Source organism: Spinacia oleracea, chromosome 5 (assembly GCF_020520425.1).
Source record: "Spinacia oleracea cultivar Varoflay chromosome 5, BTI_SOV_V1, whole genome shotgun sequence".
NCBI classification, from domain to species: Eukaryota; Viridiplantae; Streptophyta; class Magnoliopsida; order Caryophyllales; family Amaranthaceae; genus Spinacia; species Spinacia oleracea.
In genome coordinates this window covers 14,084,525-14,107,849 of record NC_079491.1, presented here as the reverse complement: position 1 = coordinate 14,107,849, position 23,325 = coordinate 14,084,525, and the positions used below count along the sequence as shown (strand labels likewise).

Below are 23,325 nucleotides of genomic sequence, written 5' to 3'. Positions count from 1 at the left end.
ATATATACTAATTGTTTTCATATACTATGAATAAAATAGGGTCAAAGTGAATTATGTGAATAGTGCAAAAAGTCAAAACAGTGCGAGTATTAAGGGACAGAGGGAGTATTTGCTAACACATCACAGTTGACCGACGGAAAATTAACGTTGACCACCGAAAAATGGCATTTGGTCCTTATCCACAACAAAAAAATTGAATTGGTCCCTTTTTCACATTTTTTTTTTAAAAAAGGCCATTTGTCAATTTTTGGACTTTAAAAGATTTTTCTCACATTTTTTTTATTTTTTATATTTTAATTTGGACAGTTCAGATCTCATGGTCAAATTTAACGGACTGGATCTTATGTTATTTAGTAGTCCTTCAAGCGTCGAATAATCAAATGACAAGAAGTTAGAAAACACCGAAGCCAGGGGTGTAACACCGCGCCTCTGCACCGCACCGCACCGCACTGCGCTTCTGAGTTTACATTCTAATTGAGCAAAGAGGAGAGAGAAAGTGAGAGCGATGGATTCCGACGAAGAAGACTTGGTGTTCTTCGGAACTCCTATTGAGAGAGAAGAAGACCTCACCAGTCGCAAGAAGAAGGCCCTTGCTGTTGCTTCTTCTCAACTCCGTACCCTTCCTTCTTGGAAGCAAGAGGTTCCTTTTGCCTTTTACCTTTTTCCTTTTTTTCAATTTTTGATCTTCTGTTCGTAATTTTCTACTTCTATAACCCTTCCAATCAATTTTCCGAGCTCAACGTTTTTCAATTTCACATTTTATTGATTAAATGTCTGAAAGTTTACCTTATATATACACGTACTTTCAATTTGAAGTGGTTTTTGAGTTATTATTGTCAAAATGTGTTAAATTGATCAATTAACCTTCAATTCTATAATTATCTGTGTAGCATTGTCCAACGCGTTGATTTCTGTAGGTAGTTTGTGTGAATTTTACAGTGTTAGCGGCACGTAATTTGCTGCGTTAATCTGTTGTTGTGGTTAGCGGAGGAAGCATTGGCGAAGGTTGATAGTTATTGGATGTTTCCAAATGGAATAGCAAAAAGCGAAAACTTTCGCATCAATATGAGTAGAATAGCCTTTATACAAATATTTTCGTGTTATTGTAGTAAGCTTCCTCTTCATTTCTATGGAGTCTGAGGAAGCTACTTGCATTAATAATTTCTGGAGACTGGGAGCATTAGTGTGTCGATAGTAGGCACACAATCAGTTTGTATAACACGGTGAAGATTTCTGATTTACAATTTCTTATGTCCTATGTTAATCAAATTCCTCATTCCAAACCACTTTATCTTCGCGAATGCTTAGTCTATGTCCCGTTCAGTTCACCTGAAATATGGCAATCTAGTTATCCATATATATGAATAAAATAGTATAGGTGTTTAGATGATTAAGGTAGGAATTGTGGTTAACAACTGCTAGTGTTTTCTTCTAGTTAGTTGTTGAGAAGTGATTATGTTGATTAGGTCACAGATGAAGAAGGAAGGAGAAGATTTCACGGAGCATTCACCGGAGGGTTTTCTGCGGGGTTTTACAATACAGTTGGTTCAAAGGAGGGTATGCATTGATAATCTGTATCAACTATTTTTTTTTGTTGCAGATTGATTTGGTCCTTTTAATGTGAGCTTCTGTGCAGGTTGGGCTCCACAGTCATTCACATCTTCCCGGAAGAACAGAGCTGAAGCGAAAAAGCAGAATGTTTTGGACTTCCTGGATGATGATGAAAAAGATGTATGTGATATCTTTGTATACTTTCTAATAAGTAATATCAATGTCACTTTTACGTATTAATTGCTGGAAATCCTTCTTCGTTGATCTTTGGTTGAGTATGTGTCTATTGATTACAAATTTACAATAGATTTTGCATGTCTATCTTCTGCATGGTAATGGCATTCGAATGTTAAAGTTATTAAATACAAATACTGAAGGGACAATGGATTCCCTGACCCAAATCACATTTGTATGGGAGTAGATGCATAACTTACCAATGAAGTGTACTATTTAGCATATTAGTGTTTACTGAACAATAAACATGATGTTATAACATAAATTTCTCAAGTTATGCACAAATTGATTCTCTTGAAGGCTGAAAGTCAGAAAGCCCCGTAAATAACATACCCATTGGTAATGGTTGTTCCTAGCAGATTTCCTTTGATTCTTATAGCTAAGCCGGCAATATAATTTTGCATATATACTTTTTGTTCGCTTTGAGTCTCTTTTTGTCAAAGACAATACGAATCAACATTGCTATAATTTGTCCATTGTTATTGTTAACTAATGATTTGTTTTCATCAAGGTCTGATTCTCTTGTTCAAAAGTATATTAATATTTTGCAGTAATAAGTACATGCATGCATGCAGCCTAAACTATATGGGAAATAACATGAGACAAAGGAGGAAAACGATGCAAGTATAAGAGAAGAGGGAACGAATTTAAGGAAGAAGAGAAATAGGGAAGAGGGAGAACACAAGTAGAAAGTTCTACAGGGGGAGTTGAGTATTGTTAGAGATTTGGACTGGAGAGGAGGGAAATTAGGGAGAGAGTATACATGTAAGAAAAATTGGTGGAAGATGTGAGAAGGAAGTCTTTGGAATAGAAAGTGGGGAATTTATTACTTCAGTTTAGTCTTGTTATTCTTTGAATTGAAGACTTCGGTTCAGGTGTCTTTGAAATTTTTATGCAACGTTCTTCCATTTGTCTGGACTGAATGCAATTTTTATGCAATGTTCTTCCATTACTAGGACTTAATGAATGATATTCCTCTTATAACTTGCTAGGAAATGGGTGGTCAAATTTTGGGAACATCATCACAGTTTGATACGTTTGGATTTACAGCTGCAGAGCTTGCTCGCAAACAAGCTGAGAAGGAGCAGAAGCAGAGGTGAATTTTCCTTCGTTCCCTTATTGTTTCATATTTGTGGGTTGTTTATGAAGTTACTGGTATATTTTTGTTCTTTAGTCTGTTTCATTCATCAATTAGCGTCGTACACTTACTTCTTAAGTAAGAACGAAGATATGTGCTTGAAAGAACTATGGCAATAAAATATTGGCTAAACTCGATAACATGCTCTGAAGTTTTCTAATACGTGGTCATTACGAGCCATTTTGGTTGGGACGGGAGGATATGGTGTTGGTCTTGGTAGAAGCTAAAGACACCTTTTGTTGTCTTCTCATTGATGTCTCGAAGAAGTTAAACACAATTTGATCATTGCTCTTATATATATTTGTCAGTGTTTACATTTTTCTGTTGGATCCAACTTTTCTTGATTGGTTTTAGTCTCTTTTGGGTTTGAGAAATAGAACGTCCCCTTAGCTACCCAGGAGTTTGTTTAAGAGACAAATGTAAAAGTAGGATGATTTGACTAATTAACTGTGTAATGTTCAATGAAGGTCTTACTTTTTAAAATTGTACAAGCTGCAGAGGCAGCAACTTTTGAAAGTTGCACACACTTTCTTTGGTGATGATTAATTGTTGTCCCCTAGTATTCTTTTATCCCACTCTATGGTTTATTTATAATGATGGTGGTGATATCAACTTCAGTGCTACTCTAATGTTACCAAAGAGGCTGCCACCTAGGTAGGGGTGAAGGTGCGCGAAGATCTCCAAAGAATCACAAGGCTCACAAAGAATTAATATGTTTACATAGATGCTTAAACCCTTGTTAGTTTTAACGGATTTTTCATGAAATACCCTCGAGGTTTGCTTTAATGCACCAAATACCCCTAAACTTTCCAGAATGCACCAAATACCCCCGAGGTTTTAAAAAATAACACAAAATCCCCTTAATGAGCATTTTCCGTCCATTCCGTTAAGTCTCCGTTAGCGTGAATTTACTTTTTTACCCTTCCTCAACAATTTTCTCTACTAATCCTAATATTAGCACCTAATTAAATCAATTAAACCCCTAAAAAATTAAGTAACTATTATCTAAAAAAATTAAGCCCCTAAAAATCTAATTAACTATTAAAAAAACAAAAAAAACAAAAACAAATTGACCCAAAAATATGAAGTTGCTTGCTTCTTCATTCGTCTTCACCACGCCACCATCATCTCCCAAAAAACTTCCTGCAAATTCAGATATTGCTTTGATGGTGGTGCTTGGTTCTGCAAATTCGTCTTCACCACGTCATTTTACCCCGCCCTTTTTCCTTCTCATTCTCGCCCAATTTCTCTCTCATGTTCTTCACCATCATTATCATCACAAAACCCAACCATTAAAACCAACCAAAATCAGTCTTTTTCTTCTTCCACCACCACCATCATCTCTACAATCTATTGCAAACCCAGATTATTTCAAACCCAAATTATTGCAAGAAAATCTAAATTGTTGCAAACCGCAAACAAATTGAAAATCCAGATAAATCACAAAGCATCAAAACCATCAAAATAAATCAAATTTGGAGAGAGAGAAAGACTATGGTGAGGAGACCCAAATGGCTCCCAGAACCACCACAAACGCCTAGAATCCGTGGACGAGATTGCTACGATTTTTTCGGGGTTTAGCTTTGAATTAGAGGGTTTTTTTTGAGATCTTGTTGCAAATGTTTTTGGTGATATAATCGTTGATTTTTTGCTGATTTTTCTGGGATGTAAAGGTTGATTTTCTGGATTTAAGAAAGAAAAGGAGAAGAGAAGATGAAGGGTTCCTCGGTGGTTGTGGGTGGCGATGGAGTTCACAGATTTGGAAGGAGGAGAGAGAAAAGAGCAAAGATGATGGATTTGGAGGACTAGCAGAGGGAGAGAGAAAGGAGCAGAGATGATGAAGTTTGGAGGATTGGTTTGCAGACTCCCTGGGAAGAAGGAAGAAGGAAGAAGAAGGAGACAGAACAAAGAAACGGAAAGAGAAAGAAAAAAAAGGAAAACAAAAAAAATAAAAATATTAACGGATACTTAACGGAATGGACGGAAAATGCTCATTAAGGGCATTTTGTGTTATTTTTTAAAACCTCGGGGGTATTTGGTGCATTCTGAAAAGTTTAGGGGTATTTGGTGCATTAAAGCAAACCTCGGGGGCATTTCATGAAAAATCCGTAGTTTTAATTGGGCAGCTTTTTGTCTTTCCTGGTTAGGTATGTATATCTGGAAGCTACTTTTCTCCATTATCTCCTTGTCATGGCTATGTTTCTTTGCGCATCAAATTTCCAATCTCCTTAAATGAGAGGATGGTTAAGGGATGTGTTGACCATGTTATTTGCATGGTTACTATCTTTGCGCACGTGCTGTTGTAGGTTTCTCATGAGAGATATGTAAGGAATATCTCGATCATATTTTCCCCATGGTTACTATCTTGGAGAACTTACAGTTGCAGATTCCTTTTGCAAGTTTGCGTTTTGTATGCTACCACACCTTTGCTATTTGGTGGGTATTATGGCTGAAAAATAATGGTATCTCAAAATCAAGCTGTTGACCACTAGACCTAGGTCTCTGTTGTCTTTAAAGTAGTGTTATTACTCTTCTTAGCTTCTCACTAGGCACAACATCCGGGGGGGGCTTCGTTGGGTGTAGAAAGTGGTTGGAGCTTCCTCTTTCTTTTCCAGTTGCTTCTTAAATCGAGGAGTTTTTGTCCTCCCTCTTTTCTTCTACCTTCTTTGTTATGAAAATGATCATTTTCTTTAAAGAGGAAATGATGACATCAATGTCTATGAGGATATGGATTTTCAGTTAATAATCATGTGTCTTTAGGGGCATTAGGGTAATTCTGCTATTAATGTTGTATGAATCACCCTTTCGTCACTATGGAACTGAATATTCTTTTCCGTGCACCATACCCTAAAATATATTAATGTTTGATTTATGATTTTTGGTGTGAATAGTAAAAGGATAGTAACCAGCTTTTGGTGGATGCCCTTGCCATGTCGTACAAAGGGAGTGCTTTTTTTTTTTGCTATAAAAGATAATATTGAGGAAATTCTCTCACATTATTGAAAGGGTCCGGTTGATAACTCGCAGCTACTATTTTATTGCTATTTCCCTCCTTTCAGTTAAACTTAGCCATGAGATATGTTCAAAAGAAGAGAACAAATTCTTGTAAGTGAGTGGAGTTTCGTGGAGAAGTTGAAGAATTAGTTGATCTGTTTCTAGTTCTTTATCTTAAGGGGTCTCTGTGCACTGTGCAGCACTGCAGCATCTTGAGTATATCTTGTTTTGAAATTTCTGAATTCAGCCTGATGAGGCATTTGAAATTTGGCTGTTTCAGGAAAAAAGCTGAAAATAATGGTTGATGTAATAAGGAAGCGTCTTTTGATGATTCAGTTGTTTATGTGAGGAACTGGATGAACATATTTTTAGGGATGAGACTTTTTACTTATGGAATTTAGATTCTTGTTTTTGCCCTTGTAGGCTTTTGTGTGCCGTAAATGGCAATTAGCATTTTCAACATTCTTATTGTTTTGAGGGCCCTTAAGCATTTTGAACAAGTTCAAATCCTCGTTGGCATTCTGTTTTGAAAGTGTTTACAAAATGCTATTGGGAGTTTGTTAGTCGTCCCAGAATTAGGATTCTGGTCACTGAAAAGGAAAAGATATTTGTTCTTACCAAAAGTTATAAATATAATTACGTTGTTCATCCATGCTTGATACTAGAAAACTACTCCGATAAGAACCGATCCAATCTCAGGGTTAAAATTATTATGTTTTTGGAGTACTAGCATAGTGTTCAAAGTGTGCCTTAGGCGCGTCTAGGTGAAGGACGGATCCAGGCACCATGAAAATCACTTCTGGCAAAGTAGGCCACTACGTTCGACAAGGCTTGGGAGTTAGCGCCTTGGTCAACTTCATAAAGATGCGAGGAAAAGAGATTTCAGCTTCTGAAAAAAAAAAGGTTTCCTCAAATCGAACCTTTTTAGGCTTTAGTTGGGTGGTAGATAGAGTTGTGGCCGAAATTGAAGGGTGGCCTGATGTGGGACCTCGACAATTAAGGTTGGATTTTTTATTTTTATTTTTATTTTTAATAATATATATTATAACCTTTTGCTATTTTGTTTACCTGATTTCCGAAGTCAATTAGTTTGAAACTTTGTTTTAACTTGAAATGGGAGAAAGGGAGTCATTACCATTGCCGGCCAAACATCAAACAAGAAAACCATTCTGTTTCAAATTTATTACTCCCTCCATTCTAAGTTCTAGCCATTTGTTTTTACATAGTTCTCGAGGCACATCTTGGTCCATTAATATATTTGATTACGCATTAATAAAATTATGAGAAGTTGGTATCCTTAAAAGTGAACTTTGAGACAAATCTAACAAGATCCCACATGATAGTGTTTTTCCTTATAGATCACAATTTGTGGTCAAAGTTTTTTAACCGCCTTTACCACGGGTTGAATTCACGAGAATGGAGAGAGTATTAATTTTATTATAATCTCTACTGCCACCATAGTTAATATAATTGCTATATTACTATAGTTTATGAAATTGGTCAACAGGAATTAAGCCATTATTAAGAACAACACACATATAGCAATTAAAATAATGTAGTAGTAGTTTTCTTGTATATGTATTTATGTAAGAGACACATTATAAAAATATCTTATGTAATAACAAATTGTTTTGCTGCAGGCCATCAGTTATCCCGGGTCCTGTTCCTGATGAATTAGTTATTCCTGCTACAGAATCTATTGGTTTGTCTACTGATTCTAGAAATTTTATTTCAAAGCAAACCTTTTATGGTCACTTAAAGCTTACCTGGTGTCGTTTCTTAGGTGTAAAGTTGTTGTTGAAGATGGGATGGCGCCATGGTCGATCAATAAAGGATTCATCTATCAATTCGCACCATGGTATGTTCTTTAAGTCTGGAGGGCTCTTTGAAGACCTCTTTGTCATATTTGTTTGCGTAGTTGTCTACATTGTCAATTTGTCGCAGTCAATTGAAAACGCTTTCCGGCTCGCAACGACTTCAAACGGGCTTATATATTATCCACCTGGCATTTACTAACGTTTAGAAACCAAATCCGAATATGTTTCAAAAAAAAAAGACCAAATCCGAAGATACAAAGGTTCCTGTGTTATATTATTGAATAGCATTGAATCTATATTTGCTAGAATAAGGGAAAATTCTTTTGAAGTCGCTTGTAGGTGTCTTTGAATACAACCAAATATATTACCCATGGGCTTTGAGGAAATCCAATATTACTATAGTTATTGTTTTACACATTTATTTTTAGATAAGCTTCCATAATTTTAAATTACACCAAGAGGTGTTACTAAAACGGTCATGTCGGGGTTTGGGGTTCGTCTCGGAGTCACGGGTTATCTCTGTTAGGGTCAGTTTGGGTTATAGACTTATGGGTCAAAAAATACTCAATCTTAACCCAAAATTTAGGGTTTGTGTCAACCAACCTGTTTAAATCATTTTATTTATTAATTGTTTCCCTTCCAATTGTAAAAAGTTACTTTCCATCTTATATTTTTTCAAATGTTGATTAATAATATCCACCAGTAACAAGTAACAGTTAGACAGTTATACTTGATGGAAAAGACCAGTTGCACTCCACATGGGCCAAACACAACTTGGTTGTAAGGGGGCCCATTAAGTTAGCCATAGTTTGAGCCAAGCCTAGTAAATCAGGCCATAGACAAAGTGCCATGTTTCTTGTCAAAAATAGGTCGCCTTCGGTTGGCTCCGATCGGGTTGGTACGGAAGATAATCAATTATCATATATTGGCGAGCACAACCTTTTATCATAACTTCAAAAGTTCGGCACATGAGGGTAGATGTGGAGCAATATCCTTCATTGAGTTAGGAAGAGATATACGAGAAAAGGATAAAGGAGTAATGAAAAGATAGTTTTTCTTTTTCCTTTCCTTTTCCCCATTTATCACTTCTCACTTTTGTCAATTTTTCAAAAATTCTTGTCATACTTTTTTGTTCATTAACCCAAATGGGAGGACACCAATCCCGTTTAGACCCACTACTTATGGGTTCTTTTGGTTGTAAGTTCTTTTTCAAGACCCTAATAAATGAGAAACGTATTCGGGTCATCTAGAAAAGTGAAGGTGTTACCTACTCATCCATAGGAAAAAGAACTGTCTTGCAGGTTTCTAGGTTGTAGGTGTCTTTTAGAGTAAAAAGAGGATTAGTCTGATTTGGTTCAAGGTATCGGCCCTAGATTTATTACAACTCGTTTCCTATTATTTACGAGGCAATTCAAATCTTTTGGGTCCCTACTCCATTTAGTTTTGAAAATATGTGGGCATCTCAAGTTCTCAACATGATTTTAGACTTTAGAGATGGGTCAAGAGTGGTGGGCTATGTGTGAAATTTAGAGTTGGGACTTGGGACGGGTTAAATTGTAGGAAGTTTCATATATAAAATACCATTTATTGAGGAAGTGAAAGTGTGTCAAAGAGAAGTTCATGGTGGGAGTGTTGAAGATATTGGTGATGTTAGGGGGGGGGGGGGGGGGGGGGGGGTTGGGGAGGAAGGAGAGACTCTTTAGAAGATTGAGCTTTGAGATAGGTTGGTTATTGTGGTAGATCTATTGGAGGAGTATGATATTTTGTGCAAGACATCAAAGGGTTTGATTTTTTATGGAAAACAAGAAAAGTAAGTGGGCTAAATTACGACATATAGTTTCATTTCCATTTCCTTGGAAGGAAAGGAACGGAAGGAATCTTTGCCTCCGGGGATCAGTACTGCTTTACGAAACCCGAGTTAGTCAAATGCTATTGAATTCTTTATTAAGGGGAATTGAATTTTAAAAGCCTTTTAATCAAAGAGGAAATATATCATTATAGGTTGTTCAAGAGGACTGTAACTTTCCTAAGAGCACAAGACCAGGATATGAAGTCGCTAAAATGAAGATTTTGTTTACACACTTAGTGCTTACATTAAGGAACAAAGTTGCTTAAGCTCCGCTTTTGAAGTTGCTAAAGTGAAGATTTTGGAAAGCTTGCGGGCTATCATTCGTATCTTAAGGCTGTTCCGTTACTAAAAGTTTTAGCGTCATACCTTGTTGCCTTCCCTTGATTCAAGGCCTAACGGTCCAGTTTACTAACTAATGGGAGTCCTTGGTGAAATCATTTAGAATTACTTTAGGGTTCTCATACTACCAACTGATGGTCGAATAATTCAATTCACCCCCGAGAGGTGGAACCTCTTTGTGCCCTTGATTGGTATAGAAGACTCAAACCCACTTGAGTAGAAAAGAAGACTAATCCAAAAGCATAGCTTTAGCTACTACATCACCTCGAGAACTCCATTTCAGCTATTAAGCTAGCTGGATGAGGGGGAGGGGGATTCTGACTAAACTAGTACTACAGCTCTCGTGACCACCCCGCTTTGGGAGTCAAGGTCACAAGGCTTCCTTTCTATTTATTATTTATGTATTAGAGATATAAATTGTGTGATTTAAGCCTTTCATTCCTAAGATCATGATAACTAGGCATTTTCTTAGCCTGAGACGTTGAGGTCTTGGATCATGAGGTTATTGTTCTTCGAACAAATATTGTTAAGGACTTAATTATAGAGATCATGATTGATTGCTTGATGCTGGTTAAAATGTAGTCTTGTTTATTATGTGGTCAATATTTTGTTGCTATGCCCTTTTGAGAAACATGAGATTAGAGAGGAACTTTTTGCATGGAAAATGAGAAATCCCTGCTTTACTGCCGTGTTTTAATAAGGCATATTGGTTACTATTAAAAGTGATCTCAGGGTTTTCAGTGAGTCTGCTATGTTGGCTGCATGAGCAAGAGTGAACTCCAATTTTATTACTTTGCTTCCTCTAAAGTATTGATCTAAGAATGCGAGGGATAAGTTTATTATTAGTGTGTATAAGATTTTGAGTGAAGTGTTGGCTAGTTCGTTGTGCTTCCTAGTATACTTTGTTCGATGCAAATTACTTTAGCAGATTGTTGGTGAAGTGGACCAAAGTGGCAACAAACATGAGTGGGAGAGATGGGGAAGGTGTGATTTTTAAATCGTATTTGAGGAAACCTTAGGATGAGTTAGGGGGTTTAGTTTTTTAGAGCATCAGAGGTTCAGAATTCCGGGAGGTGATTGATTTTGGGTTGTCTATGACTATGCTACTTATTTCGGGAGGCTAGTGTAGAAAATTGTGCTTGTAGGCTTTTTGGGGCAGAATTTGAGTATGAAACCAAATGTGACTGATGATAGGTACTTTCTCACTAACCATAATCTGGAATTTGAAGTTGAATACAGAAATGAAGATTAAGATTTTGCTCATGTTATCACATGGAATTTTTGAAATCAAGGACTCCAAGGACACAATTTGAACTTTAAAAGTAATTTCTCTGTTTTGTGTACTTGGAACATACCCTCATGAGTCATGAGACGCACTTTAAGGAAGAGATTAGAGAAGGTAAATATACAACTTCATCAAAACAACTTAAATACCTGTAGGAATTGGGTTAACATTCTCTAATCTCTTCTTTAAACTGCGTGCCATGGAGGTATTTTGCAAGTAAAATATACGGAGGATGTAATAGTGGTTATTTTTTACCCCGTTTGTTGCGGGAGCCTATTTGAAGACAATGGTGTAATGATGATAATAATATGAAGAATCGATGGAAATAAGTCTGGAAATCCATGAGAATATTCATTGGCCCCACTGTTGAAGGTCCACCTCAGCGCACAAGTAGGTATTACCTTTGTTTGCACCGCCCACGTTACTAGTCTGAGTCAACTCTGAGGTGTCTCCCCTGCATGCAAAATTCAACTTCGACAAGCGATCACTTTATGTCCAGTTTGAGGCTACAATTTACCCATTCAATTTATTTTTCAATCTACATTTAAATGCAATTGGTGTTGCATTGATTCGATAAGTAACGAAGGATATATAAAAAAAGAGTGCTAGAGTAATTTTTAGCTCGACTTGTATCTCCCATGTTTCCAGTTGTTGGGTGTATGAATGGAATCATGTCATGCTAGTGTATAGATTGGTCTTACTTTTTACTCCTATGGGGGTAGAATATCTTTGATTAGGTCTTCTCTATCGAATATTGCTCTTAATTACCTTTTCTTTTTTAAGGTGCTAGTCTTCATCTTTTGGAGGTTGGTGGCGATAAGGGGGATCATCTTGTTGCTTAGGTTTCTGTTGTCGAAAGAGGAATAGGTTTTGGTGATGCTCTGTTTAAGAATCTCTTTGTGGTTTTGGAGATTCCCTAAATCTTACTCTCTTTGGAAGGGGTTTATGAAGATCAAGTTTGATCTTAAAATACATTGTTCAGATATATAAACTGGCATTGGAAATTCCTACCTAAGCTTTTGGAACTTTGGAAATCCTATTGATTGTTGTTTCCTTGTCTAGTACAAATAGTTACAGACTCACAACTAAGGGGTTGTCGTCTGAATGGCTATTTAGAAGTCGACAAACTGAATCAATCAGTAGGTTTTTTACGGAGTATTAAGTTTGTTATCCTCTTTATGTTACTTTCCTTTTTTTATTTTTTTTTATTTGATCTTTTTCGTGAGGGGGAAGGAGGAGGTTGTTTCCTTACATCATGTTTGTTTATATTTATTATTTAGAGGCCCGCCGAGAAGCAAGAAAAGCATTTATGGCACTTTCCTCTGTGGATAAAACTGCTGATGGGGGTGGCTCTGAGCCCTATAAGAATAGTTCTGATGCCCTCATGGAGGATCTTGCTACTGATGATGTTCAGTCTACCGGGGGGACTACACCTGTAAGTTTGTATTTGGCAGTATAATTTGAATTGCCACCTCAAAGGAATTAGGAAACTTGTCAATATCTTTTGTGATTCACTCTTAGGACACCTAGCTTCTTGCTGTATTTCTCTCTATGGTTCAATAAAATATTAATATTAATCTTATAGAAAAAAAATGTTAACCTTGATGTTTGTCTATTCTATATGGTAATTCTTTTTAACAAAAATTGGAATTTGAGAAAAATAACCTGTTTAAAATAAATAAGTTTTTATGCTGTGCGGCCGGTGCCCATAAATTTTTCGAAAATCTAAGTTGTACCCTCATGTTTTTCGAAGTTTCCTAGTAACCCTATTGTTTTAAAAGGGTATTAACGATGATCTGTCCGATATTTTCCCTTGATAAATTTTGTTGATAAGATATTTTATACGTTCTAATTGCACTTTCTCCCACTTGTTAAAAGTTACTGGGAAAGGGGTTTATGTCATTTTTCTCCAATCCTATAACATGCTTAAGCTAATTAAATATGTTTAAAGCCCCGAATTAAATTAGAACGCGTGGAATTATCTGTTTAGCAAAAGTTATCAATGGAGAGAATTAGCAGGGGCATCGCTGAGACACTCTTAAAACCTCTGGGGGTACTGTGGACGCCTTACAAAGGTGAGGATACAGTATAGATTTTTGAAAAGCATAGGGCCTACCATACAAGAACCCAATAAAAATTATGTACGATAGTGATGAGGGCCATTGGCCTATACTTCCTAGTTCTTTTTACTTGCACCATTTGAGTTGGGCACAAAGATTAAGAAAAATTGTAAATATCAAAATTGTCCATATGATCCAAGCAAAAGAGAAGGAAAATGTTGGGTAACAATGGTAAATGTGAAATGTGAAATGTAAGTAAGGGTAAAATGTGTATTTAGTGTGTGAACACACCAAAAAGCATGTGAAAACATACCATAAAAGGAAATGGTGCAACTACTACGTAATATGCAACTTCCATACAAGGATAATGGTGCAAGTAAAAAAAAAACAGAGGAAGTATTTGTTTTTGAAATCATAATTCATAACCATAGATGCTATCTTGTGTTCTGTTTCATTTTCTACACAAATCAAAGGACCTAATGGATTCAGTAGTTAAAGTACTGTAGAATCTATTCTGGCTTTGTTTCAGTCAAGGGAAGTAATGTCTGCTCGTTTCAGGTATATGTACGACAGCCAAAGCAGGACTTGTATGGTTTAGGTTATGATCCATACAAGCATGCTCCAGAATTTCGAGGTATTTGACGTGATTTCTCTTGGTCTTTGACTTTTACCCAAGTCTTGATTTTTGTTTTTCGCCTTGGTATGAGATATCTGAAGTATTTGGATTTATTTTCAGAAATGAAGCGATCACGCTTATCAGGGAATAAAGAGATTGACTTTAGAAAACCTTTCTCATCAAGACAAGAACTTGCAACTGCCAAGTGTAATATTTATTTTCAATGGAAGACTTTTTCTTTTGGCTCTAAATCTTGTTAAACATCAAGAAAGTAGAGTTGCTAACTTCTGTTCCTTACTTACAGCAGGAAAACTTGCTTCTGGTTTTGGTATTGGTGCCTTGGAGGAATATGGTGTCGAGGACGAGGATATCTACTCATCTGGTTAGTCTTATGTTAAAGATGATCAATACTTGGGATTTGTGCTTAAGATCTATGTGTTGCTCAAAATATCTGTTTTATGGCCTTGTGTGATGGTGTCGGCTATGTAAGAATACTTCAACAGTAGGTAACATTACATTTACAAAATTACAAATTCTAGAGCGGTGGAACCGTGGAAACAACTCATAGTAACAGCTGGATCATTTGCTCTTTGTGCTTGAAGTATTTTGGTGAAGTATATGTTTGCTTCTTTTACTGTATTTTGTTGTTTTTGCTGACAAATGTAGCGATGTAGTGTAATGTTCTTGCAATTAAGGTATGCATTAAGGGATATTTGATGCTGGAAAAGGAGGATAATTTCTTTCTTCTGGATCTGATTTGGAGTGAAGTAATTAACACCAAGTATAGCTCAATCGGTAGAAAGTACACACGGTTGCATGTAGAGCTACATGCAACCGAGTCGGTTTTTTATTTTTACTCCTTTAAAAAAACACATTTTTATTGTTTGAAAGCACATATTTACCGTTAAAAGCACATTTTTACACAAAAAGTGTATCTGCTTTAAAAGAACAAATAATATATGTGCTTTAAAACTCTAATATGTGCTTATAAACTGTAAAAATGTGTACCGTAAAAGTGTGCTTTTAACCCGTAAAAATGTGGGTGCACCTTCTAATTTGTGAAGTACAGCTAGTGGACAGTTTCACTTTTGTTGATTAGTTTTTATTTTTTTACGAGCAACGCCATCTCTCTAGTAAGTTTTTTCCTATTCTTGGGAAGGGTTTCTTAAATTGCACACCTTGCCTCTTCTCGATATCAAGAAATCAAACTGCCTATTGGATTTATTTCTTAATTGTCTGCTGTTGCCTATTAATGGTACTTGGGTCCCCTCACCTTTCCTTCATGAAAGAGCGTAGTTGTTTATTGTTTTCTCTAAAATTTGAAAGGGCCTACCACTTTTCTAATATCAATTTTTGATTCTAAATAGGCTGTATGTTTACGCTATTAAACTCGTCAATCATCTAAGCTCTCTGTCTATCAAATGTACAGACATTTTGTACGTCAGTTTATTTTAATAAAGAATTTAAAATTTATTCTATGCTACATCTTTTCAAACTTGCTTGGGGTAGCTGACAAGGCTTCCACCATGTAACCTCAAGGTCACAGGGTCGACTTTGCCTGCTGCAGCCTGCAGGTGCTTAGGGAGTGGTGATTCCCTTATTCTTCCCCCCTCTTTCCAAGTGCATGGCCCACTAAGGTTGGGTTGAGGACCTGGGGCTCAGGTCCAGCTTGGGGGCATTCACCTTGTCAACCCCCCCAAAAAAATAAAAATATATTATGCTTCTCTTAGTTTTATATTTGATATATGCTATAGCCTATAGCTGAATTAAGTCATTTTTATAATGATTAGTCTGGGTCATGTGATGTAAGTAAAATTGAAGATTGTGATTTGTAATCTCTCTATTCACTGTAAACATATACTCCGTATATTTTATCTCAAATAAGATGTAACAAAGAACTTTTTTTTCTTTTCGGGGTCCGAGAGGAAAAATTATAACCGATTAAATTAAAACCTTTGAAATGTAAATTATAACGAGTTAATGACTTTCAAAACAAATCTGAGATTTTATGAAAATTAGGCAATCAAAACGGGTTTTTGTAAGTTTCTGTTGCTCCCTTTGTCCATAAAGAGTTTACAATGTGTTTTAGCTGTCCAGGGAAATTGTTAAAAATTGATTTGGAAGTTGGAATAATGCATCAGTATTGTGCGTTTGAGTATTTAATTTGGTAGAGAAAGCATTAATTTCACATTTCCGTTTTTTTGTTTTGTATTTAAAGTGTAAGTGTGTAACCAGTGTCAATGTCACGCCTTAGGATTTTTTAGCTCTTTATCTTACTTACTGGATAAGTATGATAATTGTTTTGGCTTTTTATTGTCTTTGACTTTGTTGGGTACCTGCTCCTCCTTGAATTGGAATTTTTTTCCGCAAATTTGTGAATTTTCTTTTTTTGTCTAAAGTGTCCCAATTGTTATTCTCCGTCTTCGTTGTTTTGTTAACTTTTGATATCTTTCAATCTTATCACTTATTGCTTATAGAGTACTCTTTTTTAGCTCTTTTTAAACAAAAACCGAAAGCTTCCTGTATTCCTTTAAGGTGTTCGTTATGCTTAGTTTTCTCTGGGTGGCTGCAAAAATAGATTTTAGCGCGGAAACCCAAGAATAGAATCTCTTATATTGGAATTTTATTATTGCTTGTCTTGCGGATGCTCAATGTGTTGTTCTGTTAATGTTCGTGGTGTTCTACTTGAGACACGCTGCAATCCAGTCAGTGTTTGTAGCTGTTTTTCTATTGCTGATCACATCTTTGCTTGAGGTTGTTTGTCGACCTTATAGTTTCCATGCTGATTTTGCTCACTATCCTTGGTGTCTACTGTATAGGACATGATTATGTTGAGACTTATCTTCCAAATGATGATGATGAGCTCTCAAGACTGGCAATAGATGATGGGCAACAAGCAGCTCGTGTGGACCAAGGTGCTGTTCCTAGATTCAGAATTGCATCTAAGTCTGAGTATCAACTGCAAAGGTACTTTCCAGCGGTAGCAGTGTGCATTATATGGATGTTGCCTGTTACATATCATCTTTTTTGTAATCAATGCTTGCTTCCACATTGGTTCGTTCTCCCTCCAACCTGTTTTGCTTGCTTATACTCTTTTTTCAAAATTTGCTGAATTTTTTGCGTGGTTTTGATTTATCAAATTAATCTATTGCCTCCAACTCTTAACTATGACATCCATAACCAGCTGCTTTTGTTCATGGAAAGAGACTTTCTAGAAAGGACTTTGTTTCCTCGTCTTAAGAGGAAATAATCAATTTGATTCTTGGCCACTCAATCTTCAATTTAACAAGGTGGTCTGCTCTTGTGTTTAATCGATAGTTCTTTTATGACAAAATCAAATGTGGTAATAAAATCCAGGACGGACCCTTATTTCTCTTGCTTAAAACCAGAGCCTCCACGCGCACTGTCATAACTTTCTGCTTTCACCTCTATGTGCCCAATGAACTCTCTTCCTGTAACAAATTCTCTTTTTGAGGTGTCATGAACAGTAGCTTATCTTAATCTTTGGAAAGTCATTTCTTACCTGCTCTTCCAGCTCGACTTGCTGAGCATGAATACACTTGATATCAAATGTTTCCTCTCATAGTATTCTGAATAGCATGGTCACATCGCTTTATTCTTTTCACCTCCACAGTGTGTTACAAGCGCTCCTTATCAACCAAGATTCCGGCAGTCCGGCACCATGTCTTTCTCTAATTTCCAAATGCCAAAGCTTGTAGCTATTGGTTTCCATAGCCTTAACCCCTATTCATTTGGTCTCTTGAATATATGCTATATCAATATGGTGCTTTATGAGAACCTCCACCAACTCTTGAGGACTTGATTGGCAGGGTCCCCAAGTTCCGATACCACATCAGTACATCACCGACGAAGACCATTCTTTCCCTTTAGTGTCTAACTATTCACACTAGGACTTGACCTAACATTGCCATTGTCTCTATGCTTTAGTAGAAGGCACATCTGGAAGGCCATCCAAAAAGGCAGGGCACAAATAAAACTAGGCTTGATAAATTAACTCTACAAAAGAATGTTCTAAAAGCAAGATGGGAGAAGATACTGAGATAGACAACTGGCTAAAGATTATAGAAAAGAGCTGCACCCCAGTTGTTTTGAAGGATTTTGTGCCAAGGCCCACAACACAACTGGCAAGACCTTTCCAAGAACATCTATGTCACTTCTGAATACTCCAATCAATATAAATCTCAATTTATTAGTCTTTAGACTCATTTCCTAGTCTGGCCACTGTAAAGTCATAATTGATAAAGATGATTGATTATCTTCACAATGTTCACATTCATGAAATACTAGCTTGTACTTATTCAAAAAAATTTCTGTTATTCTGTGTCCAGATTTGATCCTCCTATTGTTCCGAAGGATTTTGCACCACAACACAAGTTTCCTGCTCCTCTTGAAACTAACAACCGGACAAGTGATCTACCTCCACCAGAGGTTCCTCCTCCTGTTGATAATATCCATAAAGTCTTGATTGAGGGAGTTGCAGCTCTGGTTGCTCGTTGTGGTAAATTATTTGAGGATATCTCTAGAGAGAAGAATCAATCGAATCCACTGTTCAATTTCCTTAATGGCGGAAGTGGCCATGATTATTATGCAAGGAAGTTATGGGAAGCACAACAGAAGTGTACTAATCAAATTAGAATGCGGCCAGATGAAAAGTTACAGTCCACTGTGCAGAAAATGACTGCTGAGAGTCGTGGGAATATCTTAGGGGAAAGGCCACTTGAGAGGACATTAAAGGATTCATGTTCTGCTGCTGCAGCAGCTGATGATGATATTCATGTTCAGTCCAATCTGTCGGATACATTTACCAAACCTGAAGTGTTTGTAAGTACTGTTTATTATAGCTACTGTTTTCAACTTGTGCATGATAAAACCATTAAGTGCTTGGTAACACCCAACAAACATTTTCCAGCAACACCAACAGAAATTATAACATACAAATAAAATAAACTAAAATTAATATTGTGGACATTGTCATGATGTGCTTGCTTGGTCTTTAACAATTATATAGCATGACGGGGACAAGGGTCAATAATATCGGGATGTTCATATATTTATATATATTTATATATATACTTACTCGTGATCTTCATCAGAAAGAACTCCTTGAAACTGCAAAGCCTTACAAAGATGATCCAGCAAAGCAAGCAAGATTTGAGCAGTTCCTGAAAGACAAATATCAGGGAGGACTTCGTGCAACAGATTCAGGTAAAGCAACTTATATGTCAGAAGCTGCTAGAGCTCGTGAGAGATTGGATTTTGAGGCGGCTGCCGAGGCAATACAGAAAACCAAATCTGCCAACCAAAGCAAGCTCTCTGGTGAGCAGTTAAGTGATTTCACTATGGCAACTGGAATGCAGTTTACTTCTGGTGGAGTTCAGGTTAGTTTCAGGTTACTTCTGGCGGAGTTCTGGTTAGTTCCAAGAGCATTTATAACTTAGTGCAAAAACCGGTGGTTAATACTCCATCCTTTCCACAGCTTGGGAACTCAACTGAAGAATTGATATCAAAGAATATGTTTCCGAAGCGTGAAGAGTTCCAATGGCGACCTGCCCCTTTATTGTGCAAGCGGTTTGACATTGTTGATCCTTTTATGGGAAAAGTGAGATTTTTTTTATTTCCTTTTGCTTGTATTTTACATCTACAACACATTAGCTACACCGTATTTGTACATGCAAATTAGTCCATATAGGTTAGTGGGTTAAGATCAGTCATTCATTGAGAAGCCTACAGGGCTATGTCGTGTCCGATTGACTGATCTTAACCCACTAACGTGTCCGAATGGCTGATCTTAATTATTGGTCTCTCACTGGATATCTTTAAGGATAACGCTTCTTGTGCTTGATCAAGGTGGATTTGAGTTCATTTTTTGTGATTTTTAATGCCATTGATTTTGTTGCAGCTGGTAAATCCGTTTGTATCTATTTTAACTCCCCTTGTCTGCCTCATGCCCCAATGGAGTAGGGAGTGTATCATCTTTTGGCTTTGCATGTGCCTGCTAACATTTCACCTATAGATCTGTGTTATATCTCAATATTACTCACTATTTTGTCATCTATATTTTTTTTATGATTCTTTGCATGTACAAATGAAAAAATATTTAGTACTTTTTTTGTTCTGTAGTCCCCCTGAATATTTTTTCATTTATTGTCATCTATATTTCTTTATGATCGTCTGTGTTTATGAATTGAAAATTATTTAGTAATTTTTACTCTATGATTGTAGTTATTTCATTTCCCTGTATTTGTTTAAGTAGTTTCTCTAACTTGTTTAATTATTTATTACTTTGCCAGCCGCCCCCTGCTCCAAGGATGAGAGGCAAGCTGGATTCTCTTATTTTTGCCCCAGATACTGCAAAAATTACGAGGACAGAGGATGTGAATATGTCTAGTGACCAATCTCCAACTCTTTGGAAAAGTAATGGTGAGCTGTCCATGGACATGAGTATCAAAGAAGCTGAAGTTGCTGTGGAAGTTGAAAATGTTGAGCGACCGGTGGATCTTTACAAGGTTTTTCTGCTACACCTTTTCTCTTAGGGCAGCTTGATTGCTAGTTTTATCTGCTGAAGTGTCCCGTCTTAGTGACTGATTCATTTCGCTACTTGAAGCATTGTCACTCATAGTATTCACTTTAATGGTCTTTCCCTGGTCACGTATAATACTGTTTTATTCCTATCCTTCCCACCTGATGGTTAAAATGTTAGTAAAGTTGGTTTCATTAGCTAATACTGATTCAGATTCATTTTGGGCATAGTAAGTGTAAGTCGTACAATTATCTGGAACTTTTGCACCTTTTTTTTGCATGACAAGGCATGGTGTTGATTCTGTTTTCTCGCTTGCTGTGCTGGATTTATAATCTTGATTTAATTCTCTCGTCGTTAAGTATATGTTTTTCTCTTTTTGTGCTTTTTGTTCACCGTTGGCCAATGAGCTGGATACAGTCTGCGAAAAGTTTCTGACAGGCATGCATATGGAAGCAGGATTTGCAAAAAAATCGATTAGCTTACCCTTGGTTATGATTTAAAAATCTCTTGATCCATTTTTCGCGTTGTACTACGTAGAATTTTATAAATTGTCTTTATCCTTCGGATTCACAATCAGTAGGAAATAAAAATATTTAGAGGTCTCCACATGTGTAAGAGGAGCCCAATTGGTCGCTAACCCAATTGGGAGTTAATTCCCGGGAATCTGAGTTCAACCGAATACATATTTCTGAATTCTGCTCTTATCTGCTACACTCCTCATATATGGCTACTTGTGTGTTGATGTCAAGATACTTATGCATTGCATGTATTTGGTCTAAAATAAAGTGTCAAGAATCCATATCCATGTCAAACCATTGAGTATTTGATTTGAAATTAAGATTCTTAGTATCATAGTGTTTCTAAATAGAGCACAGGATCTTCCACGATTAGAATGTTGGTTTCTCTTGGAGGACATACCCCGGTGGGAGACATACCCCCATGGGAGACTGTCATGGTGTTGAAGGACATAGCCTGGTGAGAGACTGTCATGGTGGTTTCTCTTGGACCTTGACCCTTCACTGTTAAGATTTGTCAGAAGAATAGCCTTCAGTGGAATGGTTAGAAAGTTTGGTACTTAGATGTTCAGGGTGATACTTTGGTAGTGAGGATTGCTTTGGATGCTCATACGAAGTATTTAAATTATCATCTCATTTTAACCAGAATATAAAGTTTGATAGGGAAAGGGAGGATTTTAAGGACTCAGAAGAAGTTACTTTTGTCACAGGAACTTTTCTTAACCCCTCCCCCCCCCCCCCCCCCCCCCCTGCCCCCCAATCCACCCTCATGATTCTCTTATCTTTGGTTCTTCTGTTAGGTTCTTTGTTGTGACCGTCATTTGCTCAAGCAGCCTTATTCGTAAAAAGTTAGGGGAACTTAGTTTCCTGGAATCGATTCAATTATCTCATAGTGTGGTGTTGCTAACTATTTTAAACTTTTACTAGCACCATTCTGCCACCTTTTTACACTTCATCTCCATCTTTATCCACGATTTTTTATTTCCTCAGAGTGTAAGTGTCGGACCATAGTTTCGTCAATTGTGACAGATCAATGTTAATTATATGGTTTATATAAGACCTGGCATGGGTATATATTCTCCAGATGTGTGCATATGTATTTTTGGTTGTAACTAAACTTTCATTAATTGTTTTTTGTGTATCTGTGTCATTGTGACATGTATGCAGAATGGTACTCTGTATTTTTGTAGTAAGTGATCAATTGCAAATTTGTTATGCCTGGCAAGTTTCACTTGTTATTTCTGTACTTTGTTTAGTATTTTGCATTTACAAAATTTAATGTCTACCAGTGATTGGTTCTATTTTGACACCTCAACTCTAAAGTGCAAGCAAAGGTTTCGACATCTAGAGTAAAAGATAGCGGAATTTCTTTTTAAAATATTATTTTATTACACGGGCAGAATAGCTAAATTTTATGGGCGGGCTTTTACAATAAGATTTGATGCTGTCTCTGATTTAGACAAAGGCCTGGCTTTAGTTTTCACCTTTCCTTCCATCTGTTTTATGTGCAGGCTATATTCTCCGATGACTCTGATGGTGAAGAGGACAATTCTGTTTTACATCAAATGGAAGATCCACATAAGAAGACAGAAGCTGCTAGTGCTGCGTTCAGTCGCATAGTAGCTGGGGACTTTTTGGAGTCTTTGGGTAAAGAGCTTGGTCTAGAGGTTCCGCCAGATCTCCCTCCTGCAACTTCTAAAGCTGGGACCTTGTTACCTCATGAAGATGTTACTCAGGATTTTCCGTCATCTGCTGGATTGGGTGGTTCTGCAGTCTGTGACAGCAAAAACTTGAATCGGGTGGTTGATGACAGGGACAGAGCGCAAGAAGTATTACTTATGACTCCTAGTTCGCAGAATGTAGACAATAATACAAAACTGGAGAGGGTAGGTCGAGGGGACAAAAAGAAGAAACATGAGTTGAGGAGTTCGTCCTCAGAAGATGAAAGGAGTAGAAAACGCTCAAGGAAGCATCGTCGTAGACACAGCAGTTCAGATGATGATTCTTCTGATGATTCTAGAGGTCGGTATAGTTCTAGGTCGAGAGATGACAAAAAGCGGTCTTCTCGGAAGAAGCATCGAAAGAGAAAGCACTCGAGGCATAAGTGAGTGTAGGATCTTTCCTTGGTAGATAGTGCACACCTCCATAGAAAAAGAAACTAAGTACAGGGGAGATCTGAAATCTATTATAGTAGATGATTGAGGCCAGCAAATCGGGCCAGAAACAATTTGAGACTACCATTGCAGCATAAAGAAAGTTTATTTCATGTGCCTCTTCAAGTTTCAGTTATTCCTTGGGATTTGGAGATATAGTTGTATATTATTTTGTAACATTGATATTTATCATGCTTTACCTGTGATCTTCGTCGCCTCGCCCTCGTAATTTG

General features: G+C 36.9%; 1 protein-coding gene across 1 annotated transcript; it reads left to right on the top strand.

The window, feature by feature from the left end:
• Window positions 1–378: 378 nt before the first annotated feature.
• On the top strand, window positions 379–23,298 carry LOC110777081 (G patch domain-containing protein TGH). Its single transcript, XM_021981692.2, has 16 exons — window positions 379–640; window positions 1,467–1,557; window positions 1,637–1,731; window positions 2,778–2,881; window positions 7,558–7,619; window positions 7,701–7,775; window positions 12,488–12,642; window positions 13,826–13,901; window positions 14,004–14,090; window positions 14,188–14,265; window positions 16,703–16,850; window positions 18,233–18,725; window positions 18,998–19,282; window positions 19,381–19,503; window positions 20,195–20,410; window positions 22,451–23,298. The coding sequence occupies exons 1-16, from the start codon at window positions 506–508 to the stop codon at window positions 23,045–23,047; spliced, it is 2,820 nt and encodes a 939-aa protein (XP_021837384.1). The 5' UTR covers window positions 379–505; the 3' UTR covers window positions 23,048–23,298.
• Window positions 23,299–23,325: the final 27 nt, after the last annotated feature.

Coding starts and splice junctions, on each gene's coding strand:
- LOC110777081 (XM_021981692.2), top strand. CDS start 506: ATGGATTCCGACGAAGAAGACTTGGTGTTCTTCGGAACTCCTATTGAG. Junction 1,558..1,636: donor TACAGTTGGTTCAAAGGAGG/GTATGCATTGAT, acceptor GCTTCTGTGCAG/GTTGGGCTCCACAGTCATTC. Junction 2,882..7,557: donor GAGAAGGAGCAGAAGCAGAG/GTGAATTTTCCT, acceptor GTTTTGCTGCAG/GCCATCAGTTATCCCGGGTC.